At 33.3% G+C, this 19,490-nt stretch overlaps 2 protein-coding genes across 2 annotated transcripts; one reads left to right on the forward strand and one right to left on the reverse strand.

The window, feature by feature from the left end:
- Positions 1-1,940: 1,940 nt before the first annotated feature.
- LOC146911496 (small ribosomal subunit protein eS24z-like) lies at positions 1,941-9,133 on the reverse strand. The gene is made up of 5 exons (XM_085725368.1): positions 8,867-9,133; positions 7,069-7,110; positions 6,784-6,951; positions 2,360-2,446; positions 1,941-2,257 (listed from the first exon to the last, which is right to left on the reverse strand). Exons 1-5 carry the CDS (start codon positions 8,936-8,938, stop codon positions 2,216-2,218), a joined length of 411 nt encoding a protein of 136 aa, XP_085581494.1. The 5' UTR covers positions 8,939-9,133; the 3' UTR covers positions 1,941-2,215.
- A 3,051-nt stretch (positions 9,134-12,184) lies between these two features.
- On the forward strand, positions 12,185-18,724 carry LOC146911497 (myelin-associated oligodendrocyte basic protein). Its single transcript, XM_085725367.1, has 6 exons — positions 12,185-13,005; positions 15,330-15,432; positions 15,823-15,878; positions 16,382-16,546; positions 18,072-18,185; positions 18,270-18,724. The coding sequence occupies exons 1-6, from the start codon at positions 12,388-12,390 to the stop codon at positions 18,360-18,362; spliced, it is 1,149 nt and encodes a 382-aa protein (XP_085581493.1). The 5' UTR covers positions 12,185-12,387; the 3' UTR covers positions 18,363-18,724.
- The last annotated feature ends 766 nt before the right edge of the window (positions 18,725-19,490 follow it).

Consider the following 19,490-nt stretch of genomic DNA (forward strand, 5'->3'; position numbering starts at 1 on the left):
TCATGATAAAATTCTGCTCTTGAAACAATTTAAATGACAAATCTTTGATTTAACCCCTGAGAATGCTTTACTAATACCTGCATTGTTTTTAAAATTGTAAGAAATGGTGATGTATCGATCAAACACAACAATAGTTCAGTGAAACCTTAGTCTCAGATCATGAACTTATTTATTTTGGAAAGACAAACTATTATTTTTTATGCCAAATATCATGAACTTTTAAAAGACTCATTGTAGCAGAAAACTCACAAAAGAAACATTGGTCTTAAAATAAGAACTACATCTTTAGTTGTAAAGTAACAAACAAATTGGTCTGATATTTAAATTTTTTGGTAAAATGATGCATTAAAAAATAAATAGGTTCGGTTGTCGCAGCAATTAGGATAAAAAAAAGAAAGTCTGCAGAGGAAGCAAATACTGCAGCGTTACAGAAGAAGGATCTCGGTGTTCGAAGCTGTAGTTGGATGCAAAAGATAGCTGATATGTGTTGTTGATACTTAGCTGAAGTGATATGGAGGAACAGACTCCAAATTCTCCAAGTCACAAGGACATCAGAAATTTCCGCAAGCACTTGTTTGATTGAGCATGCTTTAAATTTGGGTTTGAACCCGAGGTGGTTGGTAGCTATTAGCCAATAGCCATGGATTTTGATATATGGTATGGCCTATAACACTACACCAACTATTCTTCACTAACTTGGATTAGAAGATAGCAAAAGTCAGTTAATTCTTAGCAGATGAGGAAAGAGTATATTCAACCTAAACACTCATGCACCTAGACACTGCAGGCACCTAGACACTGCAGGCCCATAGCAGAAACACGCCACCAGCCACAAACAGAACTAGCATAACAGGTTCTGCATCTGATAATTCTTGATAACACATTGCAGACAAGATAAAAGTACTTGAACATAAGCCCAGATAATTCAAAACACATGCATTTTACCACATGTCACTGTCATAATTCAAAAAACCAGTATCAAATTGTTAAACCAGTATCTCACTGTCACTGTCATAACAGACAAATTTGTGATATTTTACATCAAAATTATTAACACACACATCAAAGTACTTGGACATTACAAGTCTCCTAACACACACATCAAAACTGTGAAATTACAATGAGTTAACTTGGCTTGACTGTGTTGCTTGGATTGTATATCTTGATGTTGAGTTCCATTGCTTACTTGGCTTGATTGTGTCGCTTGAATTGTGTTGCTTGATTGCTGCATAATACAAGAAAAGTTAACAACTCGTTGTGCATCCTGTTCTGGTTTCTGCTCTAGACTCCGTCGTCGGTTGACGTCTTTTGTCAACAACTCGCGTACCCTCTTTGAAGCATGTGAATCTTCTCGAAGTCAAAACTCCATCCATTCTGCTTTTATTTCCATATTCTCGACGAATACCAAATCCAATTCTTTTCCTGTAATCATTATAAAATTCATATGCCGCCGTCTCAGATTCAAACTTCATTCCCAAGTGAGGTCCACTATTGGCAATACCTTCTTTTTCGTGATGAACATTTTTGAATAATTCTCAGATTTAATAAAGAAATTGGGACTTATAACAGGACGTCTGAACTGTTTGTTTTCTTGATTTGGTGTATTTGCATGTGTTTCTGAAAATTACTCTTCTACCTTTCGAAATTATTCATTCCCTTAACTCAGCTAGAGTTAACTCCCGTAGAGAAAAGTATTTCATAGATCATAACACTGAATTGAAACCAAACTGTATAAAAGCTAGACTAAAAAAGTAAGCCAGACGTAAATGCTTAAAAGTTGAATAGCCCATATAAATTCATAATTACGGTGGGGATATATTGAACAAAAGAAAATTGAAGCAAAACAAGGAAATCATCTCAATTTGATTTTGTCATGAAACATGATAACGATTAACGAGGAACATTGCCACAGCAACAAAAAAAATTAGCAATATACTAAATTTTGATGAAGTGCAAACAATATAAATGCGTGGAATTACATTCATCACTGATCATCCCCTAAAGTTGCATCATAATGTTTTGATATAACAATCTTATTTTTCTATTAACCATAAAACATAATCTGATTACTGAAAGCCTTATGTGGGAGCAAAACAAGGATTAACCCTTGTACCAAAATATCTCATTCTATAGACCTAGCATGAGATGAAATAGGTATTAAAAAACTCTGAAAGCATAATAGTAATCATGAAACAAAAACAGGAAGTCTCAAAACTCATTTCTTTTTTCCAGCCTTAGCAGCATCAGAAGCCTTGGTCTGCAGAGACAGCACAAACAAAATTTTATGATTTAATAAAACAAGGATTGCATACGGTGTAAGCAATCATAAACCTACAACAATTACTAGCTGTAAAATTACCTTCTTTACACCACGAATCTTCTTAGCTCTATTCTTTCTCTCCTTCATTTGCTTCCTTGACTTCTCTATTTTCGTGTCAAGGCCATTCTGAAATAGATTTATATTTTGGTTCAGTCCACAAAACAATGTAATCACGGATATTAATACGAGGTTATTGAAGGGAAAAAATGTGTTTTAATTCACAAATATTAATATGACAAAAACACAAATGGTAAATGATGGTAAAAACAAGCTGAAACCAACAAGATACCAAAGAAACACATTATTTAAATAGACACAGCAATGACAGTGAAAATACACAACCGGTGCTAAATAAATTTAAGACCACACCTGACTCGAGAGTTGTATTGCCCTGCTTTCAGACAGTTTTATGTGTTTCCTCCCTTTATACTTTTGTGATTTAGATAGAACAACAGTAACATAGATGTAACCTTTGTGCACACTGACTTATATATAAGTGTAACCACGTTGATTTAGATGTAACATTTGTGCACACACCTAGACTAATGTTTCAAGACGACTTTGAGAGCATGTCTAATAACAAACATATTAAATATGCGGTTTGACAACTAGCAACTGTACTATTAGAGACAAGTTTGTTTAGAGGTAGACTATTGTACCCAAGCGGCTTTGGGGCGGATATTGGGGATCCATCCGCCCCCGATAGGAAATGAGACGGGGAGGCATCACCCTGCCTCATTGCATCAATTATGTCCAAAGGAAATGGTTGAAATCTAATCTTTTATATATTTAACAAATTAAGATAACTTGTCCTCCTATTTACTATATACTATTATAATAATATTTGCTACTATTTAAATTATATTAATATTTTCCAACAATAAGTTATTATAAAAGTTATTGGAAAGCATTGAAATATCTTCCTCTTTGATCAAACATCCTTCATTCATCTTTCGGCTGCAATGAAAGAAAAGCTCATGCCAAGACATAATAGCATCATCATCTTTGTTCATAATGACATCAACATCTTCTTTGTTCATCATAAGATCACCGTCACCTTCTTTGGTAAATGTGCACTCTGTTTAATTGGTAGTTTTAACCACTTTAGTCTTGTTAATCCAATTGTCAAGTTGATTTCTTGTTTTTATTTTAAACTATCAAATATATGATATTTTCTCTACAATCCTCCTATAAGTAGGTAATGTTTTGCTTAATTTTCAGTCATTTCGATATTTAAGTGAAAATAATAATAATATAAAAAGATTCCAATTTCATCTCAATAATAATAATTCTGTCAAAAAAAAATCTCAATAATTATAAAACTTCCCTAAATAAATTTTCTCTCTTCAAAAAACTTTTATATGATTAAGGTAGTACTGTTATCTCTTTCTTGGAGGTTACTCTTCTTGCCACCTTGCATCTGTGTAATCTTGGGGAAAAAAATATTTGTGTATGAAATGTAATCTTGAAAATTGATATAAGAAACTAATTTTTTTTTTTTGTTATATACAACTCATTGCCTAAAAAAGCTATCAACAGACTATGACAAATGAAATTACTAAAGAAAAAAATGACTTAATTGTTCCATTCCCTCACAAAAGTGATAATATAATCAAACATAATATGAGGCCTACTCAATTATGGAACACGGCATGCTTAACCAACTCTAGGATATTTCATATACCTCAAATTTCATAATCATTGTTTGTTACATTTTGTGACATAGCACGCTTAACCAACTCCTTGCTCATTGTATTGATCCAAATTCCTACACGGTTTTGGAAAGATTGTCCTGATTACCCGACCATCCACAAAAGCACACCGAATGATATGCTTGTTTTTGTAGGTTATCCCAACATTCATATCCTCAAAAGTCACATTTCTGACTGGAATCTCTTTACTACTTTGAATGCTTACAGGTACACGAACTCCCTTGCCACGAATATTGGTGAAGCTTATGTCTCTAAGAATTGGAAGCATTGTCGGGACATATATCTAGCGTTATGGTGTTCGTTCTAATCGGTTTTGATAACAATTCCAACAAAAACGTTGTTGAAATTTAGATTGCGGTAAGTTATTTGACGAACATATCCACCTCTTCCAGTTGCAGTCTTGATCCTGATGGCACGTCTATAATTCCATACAAGAATGTTTTCAATGGTGATTGCTTATGGAAAACCTTCTAAGAATATAGTAATCGGAAACCACGTCGTTCGTTCTGAGCTGAATTTCTAACTCAACTCAATGTACTTATTGAGTACCTTTGACCATTTTGTTCTTTACGTGATGTCAAAAAAATGTTAATAAGCATTAAGAAACATTTAAGATTATGAAACACGTAAAATGTTAGGCATTTGAATATTCTAAAGCTCAATGTTATTCTTGTGTGAAATGCAACAGTGCTAGCATCTCAATAGGAAGTGAGGTGTCAGGTGGGGTATCTAATATCACCCTCGAGAACATTCTTGTATGGAATTCTAGATGTGCCATCAGGATCAAGACCGCGCCCGGAAGAGGTGGATATGTTGGCCAAATAACTTATCGCAATCTAACTTTCAACAATGTTCGTGTTGGAATTGTTATCATAACCGATTACAACGAACACCCTGATGTTGGATATGTTCCTACAGCGCATTCCAACTCTCAGAGACATAAGCTTCACCAATATTTGCGACAAGGGAGTTCATGTACTTGTGAGCATTCAAGGTAGTAAAGAGATTCCGGTCAGAAATGTGACTTTCAAGGATATGAATGTTGGGATAACCTACAAAAACAAACGTATCTTTCGGTGTGCTTTTGTGGAGGTAATCGGGACAATATTTCCAAAACCGTGTAGGAATTTGGATCAATACAATGAACAAGGAGAATAGGTTAAGCGTGTTGTGTCACAGAATGTAACAGACAATGATTATGAAATTTGAGGTATATCAAATATCATAGAGTTGGTTAAGCATGATGTGTTCCATAATTAAGTAGGTATCAGTTTATGTCTGATTATTTTTGTGAGGAGATGGAACAATCAAGTCATTTATTCATCTTTTTGTTTAGTAATTTTATTTGTCATAGTCTATTGATAGCTTTAGGCGATGAGTTGTATATAACAAAAAAAAAAAAAATTAGTTGCCTATATAAATTTTCCAAGATTACATTTCAATCACATAACTTTAAGCAAGATTACACAAATGCTCAGGTTGCTTTACTGAGATTGTATTTTCCAAGATTTACAAGATTTACAAGATTTACACAAATGCACAGGTTGCCTGCTAAATTTTTGAGATTTATTGAAATTGTAATCTTAAATATCAAAATGATAGAAACTTAAACGAAAAATTACCTAATTATAAAAGGATATTAGAGAAAAGCTCATATTCGGTGGTTTAATTTATACACAAAAAATCAACTTAACAATTGGAATAACAAGACTAAAGTGGTTAAAACTACCAATCAAATAGAGTGCGCATTTACCAAAGAAAGAGATGGAAAATACATTATGAACAAAGAAGATGACGGTTATATCATTATGAACAAAGAAAAAGATGGTGATCTTATGAAGAACAAAGAAGATGGTGATGTCATTATGAACAAAGAAGACAGTGATGCTATTATATCTTGGCATGAACTTCTTTCATTGCAGCTGAGAAAGATGAGTGAAGGATGTTTGATCAAAGAGGAAGATGTTTCGATTGATGATGTTTGATCAAAGAGGAAGATGTTTCGAATGATGCTTTCCAATAAGTTCTATAAGGACTTATTGTATAAATTAAATAGAAGCAAATATTGCTATAATAATATATGATAACTCAGAGGACAAGTTATTTGTATTTCTTGAATATGAAAGATTGGATTGGATTTTAGATGGACTCATGTTCAACCATCAATTGTTTCCTTTTGAGTTTTACCTCTTCATAATTGATGCAATGAGGCAAGGCGGTGCCTCACACATCCCCATTTTGTTTCCTATCGGGGGTTCGGGAGTGGACGGAAAACTGCTTGGTAACAATATTCTAACAATGTTAACTAACATACCTAACTATAAAATAACTACCACTATCCCTTCTAAATAAGGAAAAGTGACAAAAGAAGGAACAAAGACAATGTAAGCACCGAGATTTTATAATGATATAAAAAAAAACATGAAACAACAACGATGTAAGCAATGAATACTAGAATGTATTATAATTGTATAGAAAATATAAGAGAATATTTCACAGCAAAAGATAGTCAACAACAATGATGCAAGGAGTAACTATCCACGAAGCACTAACATGGACATCTGGAAACCACACTACTTGACACCGGTGATAAATTGAAAAAGTGAATTATTTGAATGTAATCACATGTGTAGGTGTCGTGTTGGTGTCGGACAGTGCCATGTGCGGTGCTACAATGTAACTACAACAATGTATCGTAACTAACATAAGATACAGTAATTCAACTATGAAATGGTCTTATTTTTGACTCACCCTGATAAGTCTGTACTTGGGCTCGTACTTCTTTGCGCTGTCAACTGAATCATAAATCAAACCAAAACCAGTAGATTTGCCACCTCCAAAATTTGTTTGCAATCCAAAAACAAACACAGTGTTGTCCTTTGCTCCATACATTGTTGTCAGCTTTTCCTTAAGCTCAGACTTTATACCACACACAACAAAGCAATCAATAACTACTTAAAAATCTGAATATTCAGTTATACTGAAATCCTAAAATCCGTTAATATTATTTAAATTAAAAAACACTTTAAAAAGTACCTTGGAAACATTTGGTTTCCCTGGATGATTAGCCTCAACGACCTGCAATAACAATAATAATCGAAAAAAGGTTAAGCATCACGAAATAATATATTAAAGCGTCCTCGTGAGTTTAGCTCAGTTAGTTGGACAATGCATAAAAATATGCAAGGTCCGGGGTTCAAACCCCGGCCACTACCAAAAAAATAATATATTAAAGCGAGGAACCCAATTATTTTTTCTTTCTTTCTTTCAAACAGCATACATATATATATATATATATATACATATATATGTATATATATATATACAGATATATATGTATATATATATATACAGATATATATGTATATATATATATATACAGATGTATATGTATATATACATATACATATGTATATGTATATATACATATACATATAGATATGTATATATACATCTACATATAGATATACATATGTATATGTACATATACATATACATATCTATATGTACATATATATATGTATATAGATATATGTATACATATGTATATACATATATGTATATATATATATACATATGTATATGTGTATATATATATATACATATATATGTGTATATATATATATATATATCTATATATATGTATATATGTATATATATATATATATATATGTATATATGTATATGTATATTTCCACCAGATCATATAAGACGTATGATCGGGGAAAAAAGAACAAAAGCTACAAATAAATAATATATTAAAGCGAGGAACCCAATTATTTTTTTTCTTTCTTTCAAACATCATATATATACAGGGCCGTCCCTGAGGGGGTGCAAACAGCTCAAACGAGCTGGGCCTCCCTCAAGGATGGGCCTCAATTTTTTTTATACCCAGTAGTAATAGTATCCTCCAATAAAAAAATGAGTTTTGCTTTTTAGGCCCCCTTAATATCTCCATTCCAGCAACTTCCATTCCAATCATAGATGGCTGGAAAAGGACTTCTAGGCAACGGAACCTCTCAGTCCCAATTATGATAACTTGTCCATTAGGAAGTTCATAGTTTTTCTCAATTGAAGAACTTCTCTTTGCAGTCTCAAGCTCTTGTTCATAATCCAAGGCAACAAGAACAGAGGTGGTGAACAAGAAGCATTAGTGTTGCCACATTATCTACTCTAGATAATTATCACCAAATTGACCTCTTAATAATCTTACATGTCTAACCTCACCAAATATACAATACGAAGAGTTGATTGATGAATTTGCTTCAGTAAATACGCGTAGGAAGTCTCGTTTTGGTGCGAATGAAGACTCTTTTTTAAGGTATTCGCCTAAACTCGTTTTATATTATCTATTGCTCTTTTAAAAAAAAATACGTTTTGATTTTATCACTGGCCTCTTTTCATTCCCTGAGCCGAGCCTCCGAATTCTCAGGGACGGCCCTGTATATATATATATATATATATATATATATATATATATATATATATATATATATATATATATATATATTTCCACCAGATCATATAAGACGTATGATCGGGAAAAAAGAACAAAAGCTACAAGAGGCCCGGATATGATATGCAGTAACCCCACAACCAAATCAGAAACGCGTGACAGCAAAACAGAACCACCACTGCCCAAACCGGCAGACAGCAGAACAGCAGCTGAGGTACAGAAAAAAGTGTAACCTATTAACCTAATTCATTGCGCATCCCAGATTCATTGCACATTTGCATATCGAGAGGTTCTTATTAATAAATCGAAATCAGATAAAGTGAACCTATTAAACTAAAATTGATACAGAGGAAAAGGGATAGAAATTGAGAAACGCACGAATTGCTTTCGTGAAAGCAGGCGGTTGGTGAGGAACTTCCTGGTCCTGATTGTAACGGCTTTGTCCGCCATGGTTTCCAGTTTGAGTAATACGAGCGACGGTGGAGCAGGAGATGATCGAGTGAGAGAGACAGAGGCAGCTTCAAAATCGGTTATTGTGTTGTTTATATGTAATATACGACAAAGCCCTGCCGTTTTATAAAACTAGGGTTTTGGATAATTGGGTGGGCTAAAACCCCACTTAAACAAAATTTCCCTTAAACCCTCAAGTTGCACTTTTTGACAATTGCTTTTAAGTCCCTAAAATCGGGCCGTAATTTCCAATCAATTATTTGGGGTGCGTTTGTTTCAAGTTATATTCTTAGTTTCTTGGGAATAAAATGATAGGAATACACATGTTTGTTACAAGTTTATTAAATTTTATTCCCGGGTATAAAACATTTTTGGAATAGAAAAATTTTCCCAAAAAAAGGGTGGGAATAAAGTTCCCATATAGAGATGGGAATAAATTCATGAGTAATTTCCTATTATAATTCATATTTTTATGGTTCCTAAGAATATTATAATGTTAAGCAAACATCTTTTTTCTAAATACCTTGGAATAAAATTCTCATCTCTATGTTCTAAGGAATATTATTCCTAGGAATAAAATAGTTAAACTTGAAACAAACACACCCTTGTAGCAAGGTGAGGGGATATTGAGATGCCAAAAGAGCAATTGTATGTCCTTTTTGTTGAAATAAGTGTGGAAATTTAGTTAAAAGATTAAACACCAATTTTGACATTGGGTAGAATTAGTGTAGTGTGAACTAAAAAAATGAAAGTCTCATGTTTGATAGATTGCATACATTAATAGTGTTTATACAGTGAGGTGTACCTCTAAAGGGTGCATAAATATAATATATTTATATATTATATTTGAAAATGTTAAATTAAATCATTAAAAAGTGTTTTCTTAGTTTTAAGTTTTGCTAAAATACTCTTCAAAAAAAAGTTTTACTGAAATATTTTGGAATGCAATCTAATATATTTCAGAACGCAGTCTGAAATATTTTGATATGCAATCTAATATATTTTGGTACTTAATCTAAAATATATTAGTACATAATATAATATATTTTTGATATATTTTTGCATTCAATTTGAGATATTTTAGAACTAGATCTAACAAGTGATTTTTTTTTAGGAACATGTTAATTACTTATTTTCAAAATAATATGTGAATAGTTGTTCCCAAAATTCATGCATATTAGTTGCGAACTTTCTTTTATAAATAGAAAGATCACATAGTTTATTCTATACATCGAAAACTATTTTAAAATGCTCTAATCACCTTTTTTTTATGGAAAAATGCTTTAATCACCTTAATTTTGATATATGACCATGATATATAAATTTTATCATGTCAATAATAAAACCTAAGTTGGAAGAGATTCTTATAATATTATAAATTTTTCAACAAAATTTTATTCAAAAATATGAATTTTACATACGAGTTTACTTTAAAAGAGGAACCAAAAATGAAGATGAAAAACTTTTGAAGGACCAACAGTTGAAGAATTTTCTTAGAGAGAGTAAAACAAACAATTGATATATGGGAAATGTTAACCAGTGCCCCGGGGGCACTGGTTAAGGGAGCAAATATAGTAATATTTGCATTGAAAGTCGTGTAATCAATGCATTAAAAGTTTAAAAGTGTCTTTTTTGACTTACAATTTCTTCTTTTGTCTTCCTTAACCAGTTCCCCCGGGGCACGGGTTAACATGACCCTTAATATATTTATAGGAATCTAATCCTATTTTATTTGTGAATGTTTAACAAAAATACTCGTCTTACACTCTTGGAGTGGTGGCGGATTTTATTATTATTCCGGTAATTGTAAATGTTTTTGCCATCTCCGCATGTTTGGTTACGAGTAGAAGTTGAGAAGAGAGAAAAAAGTGAGAGAGATTTTGAGAAGAGAGAAGTTGAAAAATATAGGAAAGAGAAGTTTGTTTATTTTCTAATGGTAAAAAATACCCTTGAATTAAAGTACTAATAAATAATTGTATATAATATAATTTAATTAACCTGTAAATTAATTTAATTAACTACTTAAATATAATTTTTTTACCTACTTAAATATATAAATTAGTTTGGACGTTTTGTATTTTATGTTAAATTAATATTTTTTCTACAACATTTTATTAGTTTATTGAATTAAATATACTTTTTTTTAACAAACTAAAATGATACTTATATTAACAACAACATTGATTCACCCTGCACAAGACATGCAAAGAGTGAACCATCTTTCAAAAAAAAATGCAAAGAGTGAACCAACCAAGAATATTTACAAGATCAAGGTGCCGATGGAATAATAAGCACCCACCCTAAATCGAAGCAAATTACATGTGGACACCCATGCAAAGGAGAGGGTGTTGCCACCAACCATGATAACTATAGCTAAAATTCACCTATTTAGATTTCAGCCATAAGAAAGAATTCAGTTTAACTTTTTCAGCTAAAACAGACGGATCAGAAGCCGTATTTTGGAATATACAGTTGTTCATCTCTTTCCAAATAGCCCAAACAGTAGCAAACCAAATTGTTCTCAAATAGGAATAAGTAATTCTAGGCAAACCCACCATAGTAGTAAACCGATGGAAATGATGTCGAATGTCACCTGAGAAAACTGAAGAAATTCCCAGCTAATGCCACACATGATCCCAAAGAGAACCAATAGTGTCACATAACCACATCATCGTTTTAAAATTGGCAAATGTTAACTTGTGCCCTCAAAGGTACATGTTAAGGAATTCATTATAGAAATATATGCATCAAAAGTTATGCATTCATCGATATATGTTATTGTCTAGTTATTCTCATGGTCATCTTCTTCCTCAGTGCTTCATTTCTTTATTTCTTCTTTTTTATTTTTGTTGAAAGTTTTTTCTCTTTTATGTTGCAATAGGGGTACAATTTGTATATATCAACCGTACCCTCGTTGCAACATAAAATAGAAAGAACTGTAAATAAGACTTTCTTTGCTATTTCTTCGCACCTAAGCGGAGACTAAAAAAAGTATGGGCCCACACGTTTTAACTCTCTCTTGCCTATTTCTTTGATCTACCAAACTAGAGAAATGACCAACTTCTCTTCTATCTCTTGCCTCAACTTCTGTCTTCCCTAATTCTCTTCTACCAAACACAGAAGTGAGGATGAGGATTATGCAAAATGGATAGAGCCACGTGGCATAGCTGGAGAAAACTGACATGGCAATGAATGTGAAAATGAAAAGGACGGAGATTTGGAATTGAGATTATGAGATGAGGTTTCAAAACGATGGGCCGTCAAAGGCACACAGTATACGCACAAGTCTCCCATCAGGATTCATTTCTTCTTCACATATTCTTTTCCTCCAATTAATCAATATCCCCATTTTCAATTCAATTTAATTCCATTCCATTCCACCATATCTCCATCAATTCCATCATCATCATCGTCGCAACAAATATAATAATATCCAAAATTGAAAAACCATGACCATGTCCACCACTTTGTTACTAGAACCCTGTCTCTTCCATTTGAAATGGAACAACCAATCTTATTTTCCTCGCACTCACACCTTCACAACTTCAATATCAATACCCAACATAAAATCACATAATAACACCATCAAATTCAAATGTCACTTAAACCAAAATCACAAAACCCCCTCTTCAATAACTTCCAATTCCAATTCAAAATCCCTATTACAATCTCTCGCAACCACTATATGGAACACACTTCGAAAACCCGCGCTTGCCGCTATATTAATCGGAATTCTATTGACATACAATCCAAACACGTCCTTGGCAGCATCTGGAGGTAGAATGGGAGGAAGATCATCTTCGTCTTCATCTTCGTCGTCTAGGAGTTATTCAGTTCCATCACCGAGTCCTGGGTTTTCTTACTCTGCACCGTATTATGGGCCTTCTCCGTTTAGCGGCGGGGTTTACTTTGGACCTGCTGTTGGGGTTGGAGTTGGTGCTGGTTCCAGTTTATTTCTCATCTTAGCAGGTTTCGCTGCTTTTGTTTTGGTTTCTGGTTTTCTTTCTGATCGTGATGAGGGTAGTGTTCTTACTGCTGCTGGAAAAACCACTGTACTCAAGCTTCAGGTAATTTACTTATTATAACTGACTTAGATGAAAGAGAGAATAGTATCCATCATCATAATCATAAATGTAATGCAAATAATATTAATTAGATGATATATTATAACTAAGAAAAAGAAGTTAATATTATTGAAAATGGAAAATAGTTGGTCATTTTGGGACAATTTTTTTTTTTTTTTTTTTACAAATGAATTAGTTATTTTAGAACGGAGGGAGTAGTACACCAGTGTTTTCTTTATTCCTTGCTTCTTGTATTTGCCATGCTTCATGTTTTTGTGTTGGTATCGTTGCTTTTGCGTTTTGAAGTTTAAAGTATGCTTTTTCTTATTCTATTTTGTTTTTATGCAAGCAAAATCAAGGCATTTCATTAATTAAAATTTGGGTTATACAGACGGAAACATAATAAAAAAGTGTGAGGAGAATACGATAGGGATGCTTGCGCTAAGCATGAGCACTGCTATTTGTTGGTCACCTGGAAAAAACAACCCTATAGTTGTTATGGCATATACCATTAGACTATGTTTACTTTTCTGTCAATATTGCATACAACGATGGCTTAAATTTCTGACTAAAGGCTAATGCCCTAGGATTCTCTTTCTTAAGTGCTATATTATGTGACTTCTTCTTTTTGTGGGATTTACGTTGGTCCTGCTTTAGGGTTCAGTGAGGATTTAGACTCCAGTTTCTTTCTCACCTCAGTTGGCTTCGTCATATTTATTTAGGCTTCTAAGTTTCTTCCAGGTTGGTGTGAATAATGTACTCACTGCCATTGAGAGCCACCATGCATATGCTTTGCTTATGGTCTAGTTTTTCACATAAATAAACTATTCAAGACAATTATTTGCATTTGCATTTATAGTTAAGTGAAATGCTCAATCATGTGCTTTCAATAAATTGTGTTGGTATTTTTGCTTAGCCGAAGTTAAGGGTGGAAATAGTCTAGGTTGGCCGGGATTTGGTAGACCTGAGTTTGTTCAGGGTCGCAAACTTAATGCTTGAGTTTGGTGGTCTTGCCTAAATGCATATTTTGTAATAAGACAAATAAATAATTCATAAGGTAATCACTAAATATGTTTATAGCCTCAACTCCATATGTAGGCTAATATGCTTAAATCTTTCAAATAGATTATGTAGGCTAATATGCTTGCTTAAATCTTTCAAATAGATCAATAAGTATATGATTTCAACACTTTAAATAGTAACAACTAAATTAAATAGTAACAACTAAATGTTATATATTATTTACAACTAAATGTTATATATTATTTACATTTCTTAAATAGATTGTCCTGTTAATCCTGTAAGGATTTTTCTTAGAAATCGTGGTTGGGCCTAACATAAATCGTGGTTGGGCCTAACATAACCCCACAAAACCGGCTTGTGAGGTGAGGATTGCCCCCACTTTATAAACACGTTGTTAGACCATCACCTATAAATGTTATATATTATTTACATTTCTTAAATAGATTGTCCTGTTAATCCTGTAAGGATTTTTCTTAGAAATCGTGGTTGGGCCTAACATAAATCGTGGTTGGGCCTAACATAACCCCACAAAACCGGCTTGTGAGGTGAGGATTGCCCCCACTTTATAAACACGTTGTTAGACCATCACCTATCCGATGTGGGACTCTTTCCGATGTGGGACTCTTAACACACCCCCTCACGACCAGCACTATTGGGCTTGGTTCGTGGGCATAAATGGTGGGTGGCCCGATCCGATGTGGGACTCTTAACACACCCCCTCACGACCAGCACTATTGGGCTTGGTTCGTGGGCATAAATGGTGGGTGGCCCGATAACGGAAACCTGATAGCAGGTGGCCCAATGGATCATGGAGAGGCTCTGATACCATCTTAGAAATCGTGGTTGGGCCTAACATAACCCCACAAAACCGGCTTGTGAGGTGAGGATTGCCCCCACTTTATAAACACGTTGTCAGACCATAACCTATCCGATGTGGGACTCTTGACAATTTTGAATAACATAAAGTATGGTATGTTTTGCTAAATTGACTTTTTTAAAGGCTTACTCTAGTTTTTCTAGTAAATAAGTCTGGCTTAGCTTTGGTTTGAGGTAGACTAGGCTAAGGACCTTTGTTGGATTGCCTGACTTATTTCATCCTTACCTGAAATCATGTATTGCTACTTTTAATCTGACTAATGCATACATTGTTCATATAGATTTATGAATAAAAGGTTATTGGGTCCAAGATTTCTCAGCATCTTGTCAGCTACCACTGCACTACACATGACTGTCATTTCATTTTATTCACTATTTTGAATCTTTGGTGGAATTTCAAATTCTCAATGATAGTGTTGTTCTTGTAGGTTGGTTTGTTGGGGATGGGTCGTTCACTTCAAAGGGATCTCAATAGGATTGCAGAAGTTGCAGATACATCATCTCCAGAAGGTTTGAGTTACATATTGACAGGTGAAGTTCCTAAACATGTGATTTTTGGTCACTTGTCTTTAGTTGTTTCTTTTTTCCTAACCACATGATAATCATAATACTTTAAGGTTTACTGAAAATGTTTAGTGATTTTAGTATTTTGTGTAATGAAGGATTATTAATGAATAATGACATAAAATTAGTGCTTTGTGATGTTGTGTAAACTATTGTGGTTTTTATTGTCAATGTAGTGCAGATGCATGTAGAAAATGATGAGGGTCAAATCTGTTGTTAAAGAAATATGGAAAGTATTGAAAAGAAATAGTTGCGTTAAATATTAAATTACTTCTGAGTTGTATAAATTATAATGTAGTTGAAAGCAGCGTGGCTGTACGAACTACTTTCTGAATCTAATTTGACCTTCTGTTGCAGAGACCTCATTAGCTTTGCTTCGGCATCCGGATTACTGTATCTCGGGGTACTCTTCTGTAAGTGACTTTAATGCTTGTACCATTCCAATTGTATTGCTGGAATAGATGACGTCTTGTGGCACATCATCTCCACATAAATGTTCTAGATTTTTGCTCCAGATAAAAGAAAAAGTACTGAAGTGGCTATATAGAATTCAGTGCTGCTATATTTTTTGTGCCTTTTTGGTTTTGAGAAAATTCAAGTTTAATGTTATAAGAGTAGTATTTTGTGTCGTAAAAGATGATACTTCACTTTAATAACTCATTGTTGTAAGAGTTGTATTCTGTGTCCTAAATAATAATACTTAAAACTTCTATGTTTGCTGTTTATAAAGTTAACTGTATCTAATATCTACTATACAACATTATTTATTTATTAGAGGTCATCATTAGGGAATTTTTTTCTAAGCTCACTTGCAATTTAAATTATACTTACTTTATATTGTTGGCATAGAAATAAAGGAAACTGAGTTTATAGAAATTGGAAAGTTGAAAGCACTTATTTTCCAACATTTTTGTAGGTGGACATAAAACGGGGTATAGAAGAAGGGGAGAAACGTTTTAATCAACTTTCAATTGAAGAGCGAGGAAAATTTGATGAAGAGACGCTGGTCAACGTTAACAACATAAAGAGGCAAAGCACGAGAAGCCAGAGATCTAATGGGTTCAGCAATGAATACATAGTGGTATCATAACTATCTTGGCGTCTTTTCAACATGTTGTATTCCTTTATGCAATGTAGACTTAAAAGTTAAAAAAATAACTTTGGGATTAGAATGACATAAAAAAATCAGATATTAGCACAAGTTAACCTGTTCTAGGCATGAAACTAGACATACAATTAATCATTTTAGGCACCTCTTACCGTTCAACATCCAGGTTTATATCCCAATTGACATCAATATCTAAAGAAGAATGTTTTTCTATCCAAAAGAAAAATAATCTATAAAAGATATGGATAATGTTTGGTCTATGATGTCGTGATGTAAGCATTATGCTTCCAGCCTAATGCATTCCACTGAGAATGAACAGTTTTTTGGGTAGATTCCACCTTTCCACTAGCCACTTTTTCACATGCCATATAAGATCATTCATGTTAATGTTTTCAAAGACGATCCTTGTTGATATGCTTGATATATGTAAACAATGATTGTTCCATTGAGGAAGACAAAGTAGTACAAAGAAAACAAAGAAAAGGGAACAAGGAAGGAAAGCAATATGGAACCTCTCTCATCTGTGTTGCTCTTCAGAAAATTAGGATGCATTTGATTCATTAAAAAATGAAGGAATGAGTGACCCAAATATTTGTTTTGTGATTTATTTTAAAATAGTTGTAGTACGAAAAAAAGTTGATGCATAGAACAAAGTCAAATACTATATTACTCAGTCAACTATGAAACGACTTTTTGTTCCGCAACACAACATTCAAAAGTCAAAAAATAACCAACCATTTCTTTTTTGTCCTTGATAATCCTCTACCAAACAGAACAAAAAGTTGTTTCATTACTCAACTACTTAAATTGTGTTTTTCTGTTTGTGTTGTTACTTAACATGCATCAAATGTACCTCTGTAGTTCTATTTTACTGATTGATGGATCAGCTCAGTTGAGTCTGATTACATTTGTCTGGTTGAAGTCTTGAAGAAATAGACAGTTTGTTTTAATTTGTTCTTATATGGTAACAGATGCGTTCCGAGTGAATTTGCATTGTAACTTATTTTTGAATCTTTTTTTCCTTATTTTTCTCTCTTGATATTTGTCTGATGGTAATGATTTGTTTGCGTCGCCCCTAGTATTGGTGATTAACATAGTGGATTCCTGCCCGATTCATATCTATAGTGCGTCTTATTTTTTAATAACACAGGTCAACACCCATTAATCTGCATCTATGTCCAAACAGGCATATTACTAATCTTATAAATTCAATAGGCATGTAACTGAACTAAAACTACATGACCCTGTTTTTTGAATTTTTATTTGGCTTCAGAAATTTTGAATTTAAGCCCCGCAAATCTGTTTGCTGAAAATTGAATAGAGCATAGAATCGAGTATCGACAAACGATTTGGTTTAACTATTAAGATTTAGCTATTTTGACTTAAATATGTAATACAAGTATTCTTTAATTTCAACTTTGTTCCTAATCACTTGAAAAAGTGAAGTTCCATGAGGACGGTTCACCTTCTTCTAAACTTTGTTGTTCTTATATATCAGATAACAATCTTGGCTGCTGCCGAAGGAGAACATAAACTTCCTAGCATCAATGGAAGTGGAAACTTGAAGGAAGCTTTACAAAAACTTGGATCCATTCCTTCGAGCAAATTATTAGTAAGATCAATAATAGTTTGCAAGTCATTTTCGGATGTTGTTAGTACCTTTTTTTTTACACGATTTTTCTATAATTACTTGCAGGCAGTTGAGGTGTTATGGACCCCACAAAATGAAAATGATACTCTCTCGGAACGGGAGTTACTTGAAGATTACCCACTTTTGCGGCCTTTGTAAATTGTAATGGCATGCTTGTCTTCTGCTTCCAGTCTTCCACAGTTATTAGCTGAACTTGGGTTGTGATTGCGTAGTTGAGGATTATATACTAATGGTAATACTGAAACAATAACATTAAAACCATTGATATTATCCTGCTACTCAATCTGCAAGGTTATACAGCTGCGGCCAATATCAGTGTGACATTGTGTCACTATAAAGTTTCGAAATCATTGTTCGTATTAGTTGTACATATTACCCATTAGGATCTCATCTATAGAATATGTATCATGTTATAGACAATTATTTTATTGCCTTAATTTGACATAATTGTCCATTCTGTTTAAAAATTTATCTGCTGTTGAATCCGGTGGATTTTTAGAGTTTGGTGCATTATCGGTATACATTATATAAAAAAACCTTTTTTAAGTATTGGAAGTTGCACTTGCAAGATAAAATAGAATATCAGTGTTTTACATGTTTTGGTATGTGTTCATTGAAACCAATATCTAGCTGGTAGAATTAGCAGTTTGATTTCACTACCAGACTTAAGGTAAATTTCCTAGGGAAGTATTGACTAACGGAAAGTGAACCTTGTAAGTTGCTAACATACTCTTGTGCTGGAAAACTTTAGACCCACTGCTGTCGAAAGTCATTTCAAATGTCTGCTGTAGGGGTTGAGTAAATCACACTAGCAATAATGATTTTATTCTTGTGTGGCAAAAATGCTGTATGCTGGAAGTAGAGAAGCTGAAGAACGATAATCTAAAGGAGAGAGAGAGAGAGAGAGAGAGAGAGAGAGAGAGAGAGAGAGAGAGAGAACAAATCAAAACTTATGATGTCATGTTGAAAGTAGAGAATAGGAGATTAGGAGTTATAAAGTTTGTTTGATGGTTAGTGTGAGAGTAAAAGAGTGAAGTGATAGGGGGAGAGATAGTTAAAATACTCAATGCAAGGATTAAATATCGATCGGAAGAAAGAATTACAGAGTTAACTAGCTTAAAATTCTATGGAAAGAATCTGTACCAATGAAAAAAAAAACAACTTAGAATAGGATGAAGTAATTGTAATGATAGACCGTTTCAGCGTCTCTCTGTTTTCGTACCGTTCTACTAAAGCCACCCTAAGCGTTTTTTGACCATCAAATGA

The sequence above is a fragment of the Medicago sativa genome, chromosome 7, assembly GCF_051527215.1.
Source record: "Medicago sativa cultivar Bolivia chromosome 7, Bolivia_mono, whole genome shotgun sequence".
NCBI classification, from domain to species: domain Eukaryota; kingdom Viridiplantae; phylum Streptophyta; class Magnoliopsida; order Fabales; family Fabaceae; genus Medicago; species Medicago sativa.

Coding starts and splice junctions, on each gene's coding strand:
- LOC146911497 (XM_085725367.1), top strand. CDS start 12,388: ATGACCATGTCCACCACTTTGTTACTAGAACCCTGTCTCTTCCATTTG. Junction 15,879..16,381: donor GTATCTCGGGGTACTCTTCT/GTAAGTGACTTT, acceptor ACATTTTTGTAG/GTGGACATAAAACGGGGTAT. Junction 18,186..18,269: donor TTCCTTCGAGCAAATTATTA/GTAAGATCAATA, acceptor AATTACTTGCAG/GCAGTTGAGGTGTTATGGAC.
- LOC146911496 (XM_085725368.1), bottom strand. CDS start 8,938: ATGGCGGACAAAGCCGTTACAATCAGGACCAGGAAGTTCCTCACCAAC. Junction 2,447..6,783: donor CCAAGTACAGACTTATCAGG/GTGAGTCAAAAA, acceptor AATCTATTTCAG/AATGGCCTTGACACGAAAAT. Junction 2,258..2,359: donor AGATTCGTGGTGTAAAGAAG/GTAATTTTACAG, acceptor CTGTCTCTGCAG/ACCAAGGCTTCTGATGCTGC.